We start from the raw sequence: 18,260 nt of genomic DNA on the forward strand, positions 1-18,260 counted from the left end.
ACCCGACCGCTTTCCTGGTCTTGCTGTCCTCTCGCGCTGCCGACACTGTCTGTTTTCCAGTAGCTCTGCACAGACACGCTTCACAGACAGCAGACAGGCTAGCTAGCTCCGGTTAATTGCAGCCACTTTTCCGAGTTCCCTCGACGCTTGTATTCGTCCCGCGGAGAACTCCTCTCTGAATGTGGCTTTCAATTTACTTCTCCACCACCTCGGGAATCTTTTCAAAGGGTTCTTCTTACCCAAATAGCTATATTTGACAGTAGAAGTTACAGTTGAAATATGGATATCCTCTGAATTAATCACTTTCTGTTCAGGTGACAGTTGCTAGCTAGCTAGCTGATAACATCGAAGCCATGGCGTCCAAAAAGAACAAGAAGATAGGCGGGATGCTGTGCTGCTGTGACACGGACATTGAGATGAGCAAACTCAGACAGGAGAACACCGACCTCAGGAAGTCACTGGATGAATCCACGATGAAGCCATCAGATTATGAAGATAACCACCTCTTAGAGGTAAGACTCCTGTTGTTCTTATAGGCTAAGTAGCCTAAGAGTAGTATCATTAATAAGTATATTATATATATTATAAGTTCTGCCATGTTATGTTGTTGTTGTTGTTGTTTAATTTCATTTCAAGCCTTTATTTCAACTCGGGGACCACTGAGGGAGACCCTCATTTTCGGTGGGGTCGAGTGTACAGGATATACACATACTTTGCAACACAATAAATACATAAACATACATTAGTGCAACAATAAAAACACAATAAGAGCAATAACAATAATAAATACACATTTCAACAAGGTTCAATCAAAGCAAATAGATATGCAGTGGTCCCTAGTCATTGCCTTGAATTGACCAATAGATGGGAGAGAGTCTATTTTAAAACTGCTTTGTAGCAGGTTCCAGGAGTATGGAGCAGCACATAAAAATGCAGTCTTTCCAAGTTCTGTACGCATACAGGGGACCTTAAGAGTAAGCCAGTTATTTGATATGGTGAGGTAAGGGCCAAGATTCTGATTTAACAGTGAATAAATAAATGTACAGTGGCAAATTCCCAAGAAGTGGGAAATAAACAGATACCAATGCCTATTATGCCTCATTTACAGGGATGACCAATCAACCATGTTTTATCAAAGACAATGGTGAGTGTTGTAATTAGCACCTGTGATAAATCTAAGGGCAGAGTGATAGACTGAGTCAAGTGGCTTTAGCTTTGAAGACGTAGCATGTCTATAGATCACATCACCATAGTCCAAGACAGACAGGAAAGTTGCTTCCATAATTCTTTTTCTGTACGACAAAGGAAAACAGGATTTGTTTCTGTACAACAAGCCAACCTTCTGACGCAGCTTACTGACAAGGTTATCAATATGACACTGATAGAAATTGAAGTTAATGATCAATCCAGACCCATGATACTCTGAGACTCTCCCAATGCCAGAGCCTTTTACTGTGGTTATACATAAACTATCAAGATCAATATTTTTGGTATTCGTAAATAACATACATTTTGTTTTACAAGCGTTCAGAACCAGTTTAAGATTGAATAGTGCTTCTTGAAGAGCATTGAACACAAGCTGCAGTCTTTCAGTGTCCAGTTGTACAGAATCTGCTACATAGTAGACGATCGTATCGTCAGCATAAAAATGAGCTTGGCAGTTGTTGTTTTTGCGGAGGCAATATCGTTTATGTGAAGAGGATTGGACCTAATATAGAACCCTGCGGCACACCTTTTGAGATGGGTAAAACATCTGATAGATTGAACGTTTCCAGCTTGTTGTTGTTGTTGTATTATGGTTGTTAGTTGTTCCTGAAACAGCAGTTTGTCAGCCTTTCCTGATAAGTTATTTCGTATTTCCTCAGAGAATCCTGTCACTTGAGACTCTGCGGGAGAAGAGCTCACAACAGCTGATGGCGAAGGACCAAGACATAGCTTCCCTGACACAGAAGCTCCTTACGGGCAGAGAGACTGTGGTGGGTCTCCAGGCCCAGATAGATCACTACCTCAGGGGGGCAGAGCAGAGAGAGAGATTCTACCAGTCACTCCAAGCCGAGACGGAGGACGTCAAGAACACGCTGGTGGCAGTGTCTGCTAAGTGCCAAGAAGTGGAGGGAAGAAACAATGCTGGCCAGCAGGCATGTATTTATTTATTATTATTCTCCTGTTGATAATGTACATCGTCATAAGAACAACGTACAGCTCTCTTCCTCGCAGTGTTCAGATTTTCAGAAAGACTTGAGCTTCCTGAGAATGTGAACCTGAAGCTTGTTGACCAAACAACATAACCTGACATGTGACATAACCTGACATGTGACATAACCTGACATAGGCTATGACATAACCTGACATGTGACATAACCTGACATAGGCTATGACATAACTGTGACATGTGACATAACCTGACATAGGCTATGACATAACTGTGACATGTGACATAACCTGACATAGGCTATGACATAACCGTGACATGTGACATAACCTGACATAGGCTATGACATAACTGTGACATGTGACATAACCTGACATAGGCTATGATATAACCTGACTTAGGCTATGACATAAACGGACATAGGCAATGACATAACCTGACATAGACTATGACATAACCTGACATAGACTATGACATAACCGTGACATGTGACATAACCTGACATAGGCTATGACATAACCGTGACATGTGACATAACCTGACATAGGCTATGATATAACCTGACTTAGGCTATGACATAAGCGGACATAGGCAATGACATAACCTGACATAGGCAATGACATAACCTGACATAGGCTTTGACATAACCTGACATAGACTACTATGACATAGCCTGACATGTGACATTACCTGACATAGGCTATGACATAACTTGACATAGGCTTTGACATAACCTGACATAGGCAATGACATAACCTGGCATAGGCTTTGACATAAGCTGACATAGGCAATGACATAACCTGACATAGGCTTTGACATAACCTGACATTTGGCATAACCTGACATAGGCTATGATATAACCTACACTGTGACTGGCAGTGGCCCTTGGTTTTGGCATGGATTACCTTTTCTTATGATGACTGATGGATAGATGATTCACATACTTAGGGTGGTTTTGTGATTGGTCAGAATTTGTGTCAATCAACATTTGAGAACTCTATTCTAATTTTCAGACAAAACTACATAATCGTGACCAGGTTATCACAGAGTTTTCCATCAATGTTCACATGCATTGTTAATGAGACAGTTTATACAGCTATTGGCCTGAGCATAAACTCCTCGCAAGCCGATTTATATTAACGTGAGTGCATGGTGAAATAGCATTTTGTGTATTCTTAATGGAATCTAGGATCCGATATGATCGATTATACAACAGTTAGTTCCGACACTTCGGTACTTGGCCTGCGGCCTCGTACCTACGTCCGAATCACAGCCGTGCTGATATTCAGTATAACACACTCCCTCTCGTGTGATATTGCTTAATTGTCACACAGGAACATGAACAAAGCATTGTCAATCATTATCATGAAATGTCTTTTGGAGTCAGATATAACATAATGTTAAGTTGTGTAAGTTGGTCATGTGACCACTTGTATGAGTTTGTTTGATCATGGCCATGACTGAAATAATCATTGGGAATGAATCTATGTCTTATGTTTGACCCGTCATCTATTTTCAGTGTTTTATTTTCATATTATATTGTGTGTTTGAGAATCAAATGTTGATTCTCTGTTGAAGTTTTGATAATGCAGGGTACAGCAATTGAGTTGTATTCGGTTTTTGGGTAACGTGCGTTCTCACTGTTCATGAGTTCAAATCCCACCTGGGAACACCACTAGTGTGCCCTTGAGTAAGGTACCCAGCCCTTAATTACTCCAGGGAGACTGTTCCTGTAATCTCTAATTGTAAGTGGCTTTGGATAAAAGCATCTGATAAATGGTGTACCGGTAAATGTAAAAATGTATGAACGAGAATGAGAACACTAGATGGCAGCATTTACATTAAATATGCCTGTTACAAGGAGATGTTTTTCCTGTATTTGAGAACATAGCACTGGTGTCTTATTCATATAGACCTCTCAACAGCCTGGCCTGGGGGGGGGGCATATAGACCTCTCAACAGCCTGGCCTGGGGAAGGGGGGGTTCAAAACAACCCTCTCTGTGTGTCTGTAAAGCTCTAGATCTCTCAGCATGGCCTGTTGGGGGCGATACCTATTCAGTATCCTGTTGGGTCACTGAACATGATGAGAGAGCCATCGTCCAACTGTTTTTTCATTGGTAAACCCTGGATGACTCATGTCGTGATCATCGATTGAAATGACACACTACTCTCTTACCAACCAATGATATAAGCCTCACCAATAAAACATTGGTGTTGGTTTCTCTTCTGGATGCCTTTTTCTATTCTCATTCTCATAGGCTCAAATATGATGATATCTGAAATCAGTGATGCTGACTGATGAGTTGAGTTGTCTGATGAGTTGTCTGGTCCCACAGAGCCGCCCCTCAGATGGACAGACGGCCTCCAGCACTGCTGCAGTGATGCAGGAGAAACTCAGAGATGTGAGTATGATGTCACCAGAGATGTGAGTATGATGTCACCAGAGATGTGAGTATGATGTCACCAGAGATGTGAGTATGATGTCACCTCAGAGATGTGAGTACGATGTCACCTCAGAGATGTGAGTATGATGTCACCTCAGAGATGTGAGTATGATGTCACCTCAGAGATGTGAGTATGATGTCACCAGAGATGTGAGTATGATGTCACCTCAGAGATGTGAGTACGATGTCACCTCAGAGATGTGAGTATGATGTCACCTCAGAGATGTGAGTATGATGTCACCTCAGAGATGTGAGTATGATGTCACCAGAGATGTGAGTACGATGTCACCTCAGAGATGTGAGTATGATGTCACCTCAGAGATGTGAGTATGATGTCACCTCAGAGATGTGAGTATGATGTCACCTCAGAGATGTGAGTACGATGTCACCTCAGAGATGTGAGTATGATGTCACCAGAGATGTGAGTATGATGTCCCCAGAGATGTGAGTATGATGTCACCACGATGTCACCGGAGCTGAAGAGTTTCCTCCGATCTAAGCTGTTTTCCTCTGGTTTTAAATCAGGCCACTCCTTTGTGAGATTAAACCAGTCCTAAATGAGGTGTTTACACCCTGGACCACCCACTGTTCAGACAACAACCTGTGCGTGTGCGTGTGCGTGCGCATGTGAGTGTGTGGCAGAATAGGGAAAGAATAAGGTTGGTCATCCATTTAAATGTCTTAGTATTATTTTAACTTTTTGTTATGACTTTTACATTACTTTATGATTTTATTTAATTTCTTGAATTTCTTATTTTTATACATTTAACCCGCTTATATATATCCATGTGCTGGTATTTTTGTATTTTTTTTATTTAACCAATCAAATAATTATCTGAGTAAATTGACAAAATGGGTTCAAAGACTTGACAAAGTATTAGGATCATTAACAGCACTTACATAGCTATTATTGTGTTCAACTATATCAAATGAGTATTAGTATTATTTTGGTGAATTATTATACTCATTATCTCTAACATTAGGGTATTTATAAGCTGGTACATCTGGTATCTCACGGTGTATGATGTTGCAGATGTACTACAGTTTATAAACTTGGAGCATGAGACTACGCTGTGTATTGAAGTGCATGCTATTCAAGAAAACCTCATTATATTAATGTAAAAAAACAATTAGAGGGTTTTATGCCTATACAAGGGTGGTACAAGGCGAGTCACAGATAGCTTCAAATTCTATCAAGGGAGCAGGGAATAAGGTAGCCTTGACCCTATGAGCGGGTGAGGTGTCCAGTCTTATAATGGGTGAACCAGTCCTTATGATTGGGTAGGACAGGTTCTATCATGGGTAGACTGGATATCACGGTTCAGAATTTCATTTATAGAAAGTACTTAGATCAAATTTTTATCTTACCCGTGTCGTACGTAGAAAACCACGTCAACGTAGTGATTTATACAATTCCAACGTGAGTTGATTTGACCGTGGAAACGATCGTAGCTCTACGTCGGGTATTGACCTTGCGTACGCACATTACCTACTGGTTATGCGGAGTTATTACAGGCATGTGAGCCGCACTGCCTACTGTAATTCATACAAGTGGCTCGTAATAAAATTAACGATGTTGTTATCAGCCGAGGAAATTAGTTTAATTCAAGATTTAAAGGGAACTGATGTTTATGATTGTATTTCAGTCTTTCTTTATATCCCTCCGGAGCTGTCTATCTCCCCTTCAACATGCCTAGTGCGTTCCACAACGGATCTTGCCCTGCCATGCGCTAAATTATACTGGATTTTCTCCGGTGTCTGGGAGTTCGCAAAGGGAGTTCGCAGCCATGTTTTCAATGTCACCTGATAAGAATAAGACCATTATATTATTACAGTATAAGCAGCACTCGAGATGAGGGGGGATCGTATCCCCCCTGAAATAAAAACAGTCAAAATCATCCCCCTTCTAAAACGGCCATCCCCTCTTTCCATACTTTATGTCATTTTATCAATGAACGTGGTATTACTGCTATTTCAAGGTGCGAGGGGGCACGCACACATGCAATGACATTTTTACTAAGTTACTGACACTGAAGTCACTGACGCTGAGGGGATGCAAAAATTGTCCTCATATGATAAAATCCACCACCTCCCCTGATTTTCTTTTACAACTTGAGTACTGAGTATAAGCATTTGCCTGGTTGTCATGATCAAACGTTACAAATGCAACTTACCAAGAAGCCACCCTTCTCTGCCCTCTCCCGCTTCCAGACTACCCTATATTATAGCACTTGACTTAATTTAGCCGCTATAATTGAGCCGCTATCACAGGGCGTTAATACAAACCTCATTCACCTGCGTTGGTATTTATAGAAGGAAGCACGTACGCAATTTTAAACCATCACAGCCCGTTTTATAAATAATGCTTACGTCCGTTTAGAAAAATGTGCTTACGTGAAAGTCAAAGATGACGTTCAAGTACTTTTTTTTATAAATGAGGCCCCAGTAGGTTAACAGGTTTAGGTATATGATAGGGACATCCTACCTGGGGCTTTGCGGTGTATTTGACGCACAGGTACGGAATACAAGGATAAGTTAGGGGCTTATACACCTTATCTTAATATGAGTTACTTATGAGATATTGTGAATAAGAGGTAGCAGGGCAGACTTTGGGACAGACACTTAAGAGCAGGGTGAATCTATCCACCTCTAACCTAAGTATCTTGACGCGCCAATTCGGTTAAGACCTGTTGGGCCGATAAATCTGACCCGTTAGCGGAGGGCTAGTCCGGAGCTCTGTACGGAGCTATTTTTACCGGGACACAGTGTGTGTGCGTGTGTGCGTTCATGTGTGTGTCTGTGGTTGGGTGTGTGTTGAAAACATCTCTCTATATTGTCCATGTCCTCCTGTGCCTTCTGTGTATGTCTCTAAGGCTCTGGAGAAGAACCAGCAGTGGCTGGCGTACGACCAGCAGAGAGAGGACTATACGAAGTCGGTGCTGGCCTGGGCGTTTGGGCTGGAGCAGCAGCTGAACCAGACCAAGGAGGCTCTCACCCAGCAGCACAATGAGGCCCATTCAGATGGTGAGACCGGGCCGTGGGCAGGGGGCACGCACTGCTGGGGCATCCGCAATCCAGGGGCGCACATGTCAAAACAATGGGGATCAAAGTCCCTTTCGCGGGCAGTGGGCTGGCTGTGACTGGTCTCACCAAGCCTTTGTTCGTTCAGCGTTTGCACAAAACACTTTCGGAGCTTACTTAATAACAGATAGTACAGATAGGACTAAACGTGGGGTTGCTGAAACTGTTGACTCTTTTAATGTACAGGGCTGTGTGTTATGTTCAGACTTTTAATGCACAGGGCTGTGTGTTATGCATGTGTGTTATGCATGAATGTTTTTTGATATGTGTGCTTTCACTTAAATTCTTATACAAATGTAATGTATTATTATTATTATTATTATTATTATTATTTACTATGGATGTAACGGTACACAAAAATGTCGGTTCGGTACATACCGCGGTTTTGAAGTCATGGTTCGGTAAGTTTTCGGTACAGCAGGGTTAAAAATCACAAAACATATATATATTATATATATATATTTTCATTATTATTAAACAGTAGTTTAGTGAACAAACAGTGGGTCTTCCTTTATTAATTAAGAAAACAGGTGCCTTGGATAAGTTGTGGACAACTGTAGTTTGTGCTTGTTTATAAAGGGCTGGTATGGTTTGCTGGCTGAAATGTGGACGAGTGGGAACTACGTAACGAGACTCGATTACTTTCATTGTTTAAACCTGTGTTCTCGACAACGGAGTATGGTCACCTGCTATGTTTGTTTTTTCTTTGGCCCGGTCTGAATGGCTAGCGAGAGGTATTTAAATACCATGGGGAACTTCACTTCACAGTTCTTTTCTTGTACCTGTGATGTTGACATTCAGGTGATGTGAGCAAGTTCGTACTGCCAACCCGATTGCAGTTGAACAATGTTAGCTTTGGTCCGATCCACCTGTCTTTGTCCATCGTCAACTGAGAAACCGTAATTTTCCCAAACAGGGGACTTAAGGGATGCTGGAGGAACTTCAAGCTCTAGTTTAAGCTAAACTACAATCTCTCTGTGTCTGCGCATGCGTACTGGCTGAGATTACTTCAACACACAAAAAAGTTCTGCGCGTGCAGTGGGTAAAGCTGAATTTGTCGGTACACACGCGAACCGAACTGAAGGACCCGTACCGAAAATGTGCGGTACGAACATGTAAACTGTTACACCCCTATTAAGTATAGAAAGATTCGTAAAGGTTTCACTGCTGCTCTTTAGGTATGTGCGTGCGTGCGTGCGTGCGTGCGTGCGTGTGTGTGTGTGTGTCTATGTATGTGCTGAGCATCAATGGCAAAACACAACTTCTCCAACAATTACATCATGGCTATAAAGAATGCTTCTGTCCAGATTGTCTATGAGTTATGATGATGATATGATGTATGTACAGTATATGTGTATGTACAGTGCAGTGGGGTGCACAAATTTGGGCCCCTGGTTTAAATGTCTGTTACAATTAATCTCCAAGTGATTGAAAGCAAACCTGAACACTAAATGCTACAAAGTTAAACATGACACCTTTTTGCACATTTTAAAGACATTCTTTTTAATTTCAAGATATTCTAGACTCTCTAGAGGCTAATGTTCAAAGGTCAGTCCAGAAATTTAAGTTGAAGAGAGGTTGGGTATTCCAGAAAGACAATTACCCGAAGCATACCTCAAAATCAACCATGAAGTACCTCCAGGAAAGACGGATGAAGGTTTTGGAATGGCCATCACAGTCCCCAAACTTGAATATTATTGAAAATCTGTGGAGAGGTCTCAAACATGCCATGCATGCAAGAAGGCTGAAGAATATTTCTGAGCTAGAGGTGTTCTGCCAGGAAGAATGGGGAAAAATTCCCAAAACAAGAATTGAAAGACTCTTAGCTGGCTACAGGAAAGGTTTGCAAGCTGTTTTTCAAACACAAACACTTCTATCAATGTCTTTTTTCGAATGTTTTATCTATTTACTTCTTATATTTGCTTTTATTCATTGTAATTTTTATTTTCTTACTATGCTCCTCTCGCTGTATTTTTTAATAATGTATGTAAAGCACTTTGAATTGCCCCTGTTGTATGAAATGTGCTATACAAATAAACTTGCCTTGCCTTGCCTTGCCTGTTATAGTTGCCAGAGGAGAAGTTACAAAGTACTAGCTGACAAGGTTCCCAAACTTTTGCACAAGGCCCTTTTCCTTGTTTTATTATTTTGAAACTGTAAAAAGTAATACTTTTTTTTTAACCTTGCTTTAAAATGTGATGAAATGTGTCATGTTTAACTTTGTACCATTTAGAGGTTAGGTTTGCTTCTTTTCACTTAGATATTAATTGTAAAAGGCATTTTGACTAGGGGTGCCCACATGTTTGCACCCCACTGTATGTATGCCTGCCCTGTACCATACTAGAGCTTTGAGTGGTCCATACACTGCTTGTTGAAGATATATTTTTTACGCTCTACGCTTCATTTGTCACCCTGAACCCCCGCCTCCAGAGAGAAGGGCAGCCGAGATGCAGGAGCACTATGACCAACTGTTGCGGACAGCCAAGATGGAGCTAGAGGGGCAGAGGGAGCAGGTCCACACAGCCCAGACAGAGCTAGAGGGGCAGAGGGAGCAGGTCCACACAGCCCAGAGACAACTGACTGAAATGCAGCGGAGGTACCCTAGGTCAAAGTGTTGGTCCCACTGCTGTCTATCATGTTAGAATCAATGACGTTTTGTTAACAAACGTTAGAGAGGGTCATGGGCTCCTGCTGAGTGTCTGACAGGCAACCGTGAAGGTGTCAGGGTTGGGGTCCATTCTGCTTTCTGCGAAATTAAATTCCAATTCAACAACAACAACAAAAAAGTGTGATCTAGCACAATGGTGCAAAACAGACAGTGTTCACACATGCCCTTGTCGGCATGGGTTCGAATCCCGCCCAAGCCCTGCTGACACCCTCTCCTCCTTCTGTTCCTGTCTCTCTCTACTGTCTCGAATTAAAAATATAAGAGTGGGACTGCCCCACTCCAAAAAATAACTTTTAAAAAAGAACAGAAAAGTGCCATTTAGTGTACTTTAAATGAGATTTCTTTTCACATTTTAATTTGTATAATTTCTTTCTGATCTCCTGAATTGAAATGGAACTCCCTGGAAGGTACCAAGAGAAGTCTGAGATGAAGCAGCAGCTCCAGGTAGAGAAGGAGCTGGTCTGGAAGAGTGCCCAGGAGGAGAGGCGCCGCTCTGGGGACAGGGAGGGCCGGCTGAGGGCTGAGACGGAGGACCTCCAGGGCAGACTGGAGGAGGAGAGACAGATGTCTACTGAGCTTCAGCTGCAGGTACGACAGTGGAGTACCATGACTCTGGACTGATGTGATCCAGTTATGTGAGTGGCAGGGTCTACACAATGGACAGTGTGGTTAAACTGGGGTACTTGTGGTTAAATTGGGGTACTTTTTTTTTCTTTCTTTTTTTTAATGTAATTTTTTCTGAGTGGGGCAGTCCCACTCATATTTTTCATTTTATTGACAGATATATAGTAGAGATTTAGACAGGAAGGATGGGTGAGAGAGAGAGGAGGGATTACATGCAGGATATGCCGGAATCGAACCGGGGACCCTGCGGTTCCATGGTCAACGCTTAACCCGCTACGCCACCTAAGCGCCCTAAATTGGGGTACATGTGGTTAAACTGGGGTACTTGACCACAGGGAGGTACTGGGGTATTTGACCTATCCACAGGGAGTACTTGGCAAGACTCAGAACATACGTACACTCTTTTAAAAAAACATAGGGTTAACCCAGGGTTCTGAAAATAACCTAAAAGGGTCTACAGGGTCTTCTTCTGAGGGTTCCCCTGGCCTACACCAACGCGGGCCACATCCAGCCTTGACGGGTTTACACCCGGCCTGTGAGAATTTTGGGAGAAATGCCTGAATTTTATTGATTTTATTAAATTAAAAATAATAATTTGATAGCGAAATTATAGTTTTAAGGGAAAAAATTGTTCTCTCTTAATTCCACCCCATATTTCCTGTGTAGTCCAGCTCCCTTCCTTGGCCCGCAACATAATATGAATACGTCAGTTGTAGTGAATCGAAAAGCGGGATGGATAAGACAAATAAATACGTTCATAAAATGGCTTCAAAGAAACGTAAAGTTGACACCGAAAATAGACTGTTTAGTGCCGATTGGACTGATACATTTTGCTTCATTCTACCTGGACATGGCAATGCTAAGCCAACTTGCTTAAGTAGTTTGCAAATGTCAGTCAGTCCATTCTTCATTAAAGCTGCGGTTTTCCACGTCAATTTTACGCTTCAGGTTCTTTGAGAGTGACATTTATATATATATTTATATAATCATACTAGCATCCTCAATGTGTATATACTGCATACTGCCTACTAAATTCATAATAAGTATGCCAAAACCAGCTGACCGTTTACACTGCATGCATACTGCCTCCCAGAATGCATTTCGCACCGGCAGGAGCGGGCAATTCAAATTCCTCCATTTTAAACCTCCATTGGCTAAAAGCTGTAATTTTTGTTAACATGTCGTTTTATGAAGTTTTAATATGTTTTCAGGCGAGAAAGTAACCACATATATTCCCAAAATGTGTCCAGTTTATCAAAATAACCCGTTTATCTGATCTGACGTTTTCTGTTCGCTAGCTACATACGGCTGCGTTCGTAAATTGAATTCGCCCTGGAAATCTGATCAGCACTCATGGAATGCCTCTTGTCCAATCAAATTATCTGGTCCCTTTATGACGTTGAACCCAGTGTGCGAATTTACGAACGCACCCTGCGTTGCTTATATACCTTCACTTACGGAGTTCGACAGAAACATCGTAACATAATTACAACAAGTTGTAAAATTATTTGGGGGGCCAATATCTTTAGCTAGCTCAAGTAACTAGCTTACTATATTGTTGTCTTAGCAGTTGGTAAAAGAACATGATTAAAATAAATATATATGAGCAATAACATATCGTGGGTTTGCTGCAGCAAGCACTACAACCAACTTGTCCGTCTGAAGCGACAATACTGGGATCATTCGTGATTGGGCTACAATCAGTCAAATACTAGGCGAACATGTGTGTAAGACACTAAACTTGGATTTCATGCATTTCAAGTGGCATATTTGTAATCATGACGACGTAGCCTTGTCTAAGAATGCATTTCACCATGTTAATTCCCAGTATAGTGAAAATACCACGTGATCAGACTTAGCTGGGGTGCTGCAACTGAAGAGTATCAAATAGAGTGCAAAAAGGCAGCATCTGCACACTCAAATATGTGCAAAAAACGATGTTTATTGCAAAATGTCGGTCCCCAGGCTATCGGACAATGTAAACAACAGCTGTATGACAACTTTGTATGACGCAGTTTGACGAGGCTGAAAGTGCACAGGGTTGCCAGATGGGATTGACAATTTATAGCCTAAACTTTCTATAACCTCAAAATCCAGTAGCCCATTCGGCGGTAACCCGCCCCATCTGGCAACCCTGGACGCGAAATGCATTTTGGGGAAGCAGTAATCCAAAAGTGTCCAGTCGTAACACACTTAAATTATTCCGGAAATATAGTATATATGTTACGGTACATGTGGGAATACGGTACATGTGGGAAAACTAGGGTTAGGGTTAGGTGCTAGGGTGCTACGGTTACGGTTATGGTTAGGGTTAGGATTAGGGTTAGACATACCAGCATGTACCAAGTCGACGTAGCACCTAACCCTAACCCTAGTTTTCCCACATGTACCGTATTCCCACATGTACCGTAACATATACTACATTTCTCACATACTCAAATCTCGCATACTGTACAGTGTGAACGTTCTCGCATACTAAAATCTACGTCATATCTAGTATGAGTAGTATGCTAGTATGCTATTCTGAACACTGTATTCCCATTTTTCAAAAAAAGTCAGATCATGACAGCAGATCCCGATATGAGGACCAAATAACGTTACACATGCAGCAAGTTGTGACGTCATGTTTCACATTCGCGTACATGTTTGGGATTATCACTTCACTCAACTGTTTGCGTGTCGGTAAAACGTAGCATGGTTCTAGTACATTGACATGACATTATGCAAACAAGCCTTGCTGGAGAAGACGCTTGTTTGCAAGTTACAATCCAATTCTCCGCGTGCCCAAAAAATAACCGAGGCTGTTGCAAGTTTCATATGCAAGTATATACGACTGTACAGCGTTGTTGAAAATGCTGGCTTTCGAAGCCTCGTTGCGCGAGATCTAGCCACGAGATCTTGTAGCGGGTTGCAGCAGGAAAAGGCATAAAAGATCGATCTCGGGATTTATGAATCGATAATCGCTCATTCAAATTAAGATAGATTTTGAATCGGGAAATCGATTTTTTCGATAATTATAATAATAACAACCTTGTTTGAAATGCTTTGTGTTCCCCTGGCCAGATCCAGGTGTCAGGCAGAGACCTGGAGGATGAGAGGAGAGACTGTCAGCATCTACAGAAACAGCTGCACAAGGTGTTGAGGGAGCTCCGCAAGGCTAAGGACGATATGGACAAGCTGGAGTCAGAGGTTAATACAGGAACAGTGTGTAGTGTGCATGCCATGTTTGTTTTCACATTCAATCAACGTTGCTAAAGGAAAGTCTTTTCTTTAGTGATGTTGATGGAATACCCCCCCTGTTCTTCTGATCATATGCATATGATGACATAACCCCTCCCCAACATACAGTGCTGCTTGAAAGTATGGGAACCCCTTGTGCAATTATAGATGTATTTGTTTGTTTTTACCATGAAATCTTTATTCAATCAGAACCTTTTTTAATCTGACATAACAGGTTTATATTTGCCAATTCCTTACGTTGGTTTAGAGGGAATCATGCGTGTCGAAGAAAAACTAAATTATAAAGAAATGAGTGCAGGTGCAAAAATAAGTGAACCCCAAGTTGCATTGGTTAAATTGGTCTAACCCAAGTAGGTAGAAAGGTAGTAAGTAGTAGGTAGTAAGTTGAATCAGGTGGGTAGAGAAACTAGGGCCCAGTTGTTCAAAACTTTTAATCTGGATCAAAATGATCCTGATTCTTTTTTGCTATCCAGGATCAGATCTATATGGCTAATTTTGAGTCGTATAGGGGAAATCAGCCAGATAGATCTGATTCTGGATAGCAAAACAGTATCAGGATCATTCTGATCCAGATTAAAATGAGTCTGGCCATGGTCAGTATTTTGTTACTCATACAGGTAATACATGCCACTTTGTTTTTACATGCAGTCCAGTTCTTCTGATCATATGATGTGCATATGATGACATAACACCCCCTCCCCAACATAAGTACAATCCCCTATCCCCAATGGCAGAAGGAGCTTAAGAGGACCTCCCTCTCCCCCCACCTCCCCAACCTGCTGGACGAGAGTTTCCTGGTGTGTCCCAGCTGTCAGGCCCAGTACCCTGCCAGCCAGCACCGAGAGCTGCTGAATCACCTCGATCACTGTCTGGGCTAAGCAAGGGCCCGGGAACTTTACATGCATTTTGATACGCATTACTCTTGAATTTACATTCGGTAGGTTAATTTAGATGATCTGTTTTAAAACCAGATTCAGAAGCTTTTTAGTGTCTGTTGTGAATTGTTCTGTTGTTTTCTCCAATTAAATTCTGTAGACCCTTGTTATCACTCCCCACTCGATTGAACAGTTACACAATGAAAAATATGTTTTCTCAAAGTTTATGGTTCTTGTTTCCAGCTGTCGGTCAGTTTAAGTAAATTATATTTTGCCCATCAAACAACATTCTATTGATATAAGCTCCTGTGTTGTTTTCTGTCTCACGCCTTTATCACAGGTCTTGTCTGGCCACCACCTTACAGCCTGGTCTGATAGATTGATAGATAGATTGATAGATAGATAGATAGATAGATAGATAGATAGATAGGTAGGTAGGTAGGTAGGTAGGTAGGTAGGTAGGTACAGTACCAGTCAAAAGTTTGGACACACTTTCCCATTGAATGGAGAAGTGTGTCCAAACGTTTGACTGGTACTGTAGATAGGTATAGATAGATAGATACATCAGAAAGTGCCTTGAAGCTGTCATTACAAACAAAGGCTTCTCCACTAAGTATTGAATTAATTTCAGTTCAATACTTTTTTCCTGTTTCATTCCACTTTATTACACATAACCTTATTTACATATGGACTTTAATGTTTTGATTTTTTGTCTGGATTGTTTGAGTTAATACCAAAGTCTGGTGCAAATTTCACTTGAATAGGCTCATTGGAAATACATTTACTGGACAAAATATTGATGTGTTCAATACTTATTTTCCCCATTGAATTGCTATGCGCTCTGCGCTGCGGGCTCTGACTGCACGATGCAGGACAGCTGAGAGGAGACGGTGTGTGTCTATATCACAAAATGTACATTTGATAAGTAAAAGTAAGCTAGCTAAGTAAGTAATCTAGCTAACTATGATTGGAACCAAAGTACTATCCAGTTAGAATTATAGAAGATCTAGTTGTGTTTTCCTGCTGGTCTCGCTGCCTGGGTTTGAACAGACTTTGGGATCAACGTCTCCATAGGCTACATTATAACTTCGCATCCTTTTAAAGAAATGGTGGGATGCACTGGCGGACTCAGGGGGGGGGCAGGGGGGGCGACGTGCCCTTTTGGTGTCCCTCCAATGGTCTAAACTTGACCATGTGCACTGATGCGGTCCCATGTTGTGCAGTAGGTGCCCTTATTTTCTTTTCGCCCCTGCCCTTCAAACAGCCTGAGTCTGCCACTGGTGGGATGTAAGGATCATATAACTTCGCAAACAATAGCAGCATTTAAATAGTTTAGTTTATGTTCAACTGGAAAAGGTAGTGAGCGCAGATTTTCGTATTTTGACTTTGCTGGGAGAAAAATGCCTTTCCACCAAAGAACGTGGAGCCGGTGAGACTGCCATATATACAGTATATGGTAAGTCTGCTATATACATATATACAGGGGTGCACATAACTTTTTGGGGCCAGTGCTCAGAGCACCTAGGGATGCTGTTTGGTGCTCCCCGAGCTCGCGAGTCACGACCCGTCCCACAGGATGGATGAAAAAGGGATACATGGATAACTTATATTAGCAAAACGACATTTATTCATAAATAAAGATGAACGAACAAATGATTGTGTGCAAAACAAAATAAACAAATGCAAAATCAAATGACTGCTCTTTAAGCATGAAAGTCTGTCAGACTCCTTTAAACACAATGAAATCAACTCAACTGACATCTCTTTAAGCACTGCTCTGTTCTGTAAACACTGAAATCAACTTTTCAACAAAAAGTTACAGCCTAAGCATTTATTTATGCTACAAGCTTAATCGTCATCGTCACTGCTCTCTTGACTGCTGTAAATTATCACTGTCCTCAATTTCAACCATGGTAGAGGATATATATATATATCTTTTTTTTTGGGGGGGTGCGCAAAAGCGCCCTCATGCGGCTGATCTGCCGCGCAGCATGCATTTTGGCGACGCATGCGCACTGGCGCACCAGTTATGTGCACCCCTGCATATATATATGTTCTTATGCACTCTGCCCTGCTGACTGCGCAATGCAGGAGACAGACCAGGCAATGCTCAGGCATCTATTCACACCTAAGCCTTCCCTGTAAATTCCATGGAATTATACATGGTCTCCAGGGTAATTGCCCCAGCAGTCGTTCAGACATAAGCCGACCCTGGAAATGTCATGGAATCTACTGGGAAGGCTCGTATGTGTGAAAGGGGCTTTAGAGAGGTGGCTATGCTACGCAGATGGCTGTCCGTTTAGGCAAGACCTGCTACACAGCACTGAAATAGTCGTGGCTATGAGAGTGCTTTACAGAGTGTTTAAACACGGCTACGTACTGTACAATCAGGGTGGGGGGGGGGGGGGGGTATTCTCATAGCCAGAGCCATAGGATAGGTATGGGCAGAGATCTGTGCCACTAGAAACTGAATTTGAATTACTGACATTTGAATTTGAATTGTTTAACTTGATTCAGTTTTTCAAGTATTTGAATACTTTAATTAAAAAAATGAATTTGAATCACATAATTTGAATTTGTATTGTTTAACTTGAATAACTGAATTGAAGAACTGAATCAAGTTAAACAATACAAATTCAAATTATGTGATTAAAATTCATTTTTTAAATTAAAGCATTCAAATTGAGCAATTCAAATTCAAATGTCAGTAATTCAAATTCAGTTTCTAGTGGCACAGATCTGCCCATAGATAGGCAACCTAGTCTGTCTTAGGTCATCTCTCAGAGTTCTCATGCCTGTGAAGTAGTCATGGCCAAAAAGGCGGAGTGACGAGTCAGTGCCTGCTGTAGTCTTAGAACGATACGAACAGGCCATGACTGTCAATATATGATATTCTCAAAAGACAAACGAAACTGAGGCTTATAATAACCATGATGTGAATAATAGTGACATTTTAAATAAATTAAATGAATAAATGAATGTATGCAGTAGCCTGTCTGTCTGTGCACTTTGCGATGCAGGTGATGTTTGCATGACATTATGAGGCTTCATAACGCGTTTGATAAATTGCAGCAAACGCCCTGTGACATAAGGAGAGACGAAACGCCTTTAGAAAGAGAGAGAGAATGACCCCTCTCAGTTTCCGTAGCAGCATGTTGTGATTGGGTCAGTGCTT

The 18,260-nt window shown here is 41.6% G+C and overlaps 1 protein-coding gene across 1 annotated transcript; it reads left to right on the forward strand.

Annotated features, from left to right (window-relative positions):
* Nucleotides 1-353: 353 nt before the first annotated feature.
* LOC308162722 (centrosomal protein of 55 kDa-like) lies at nucleotides 354-15,088 on the forward strand (the record flags this gene model as incomplete). The annotated part of the gene is made up of 8 exons (XM_080536864.1): nucleotides 354-512; nucleotides 1,866-2,108; nucleotides 4,490-4,555; nucleotides 7,471-7,621; nucleotides 10,109-10,274; nucleotides 10,754-10,934; nucleotides 14,034-14,159; nucleotides 14,945-15,088. 8 exons carry the CDS (start codon nucleotides 354-356, stop codon nucleotides 15,086-15,088), a joined length of 1,236 nt encoding a protein of 411 aa, XP_080392990.1.
* Between the last annotated feature and the right edge of the window lie 3,172 nt (nucleotides 15,089-18,260).

Source organism: Nansenia antarctica (assembly GCF_963989245.1).
Source record: "Nansenia antarctica genome assembly, chromosome: 7".
NCBI classification, from domain to species: Eukaryota; Metazoa; Chordata; class Actinopteri; order Argentiniformes; family Microstomatidae; genus Nansenia; species Nansenia antarctica.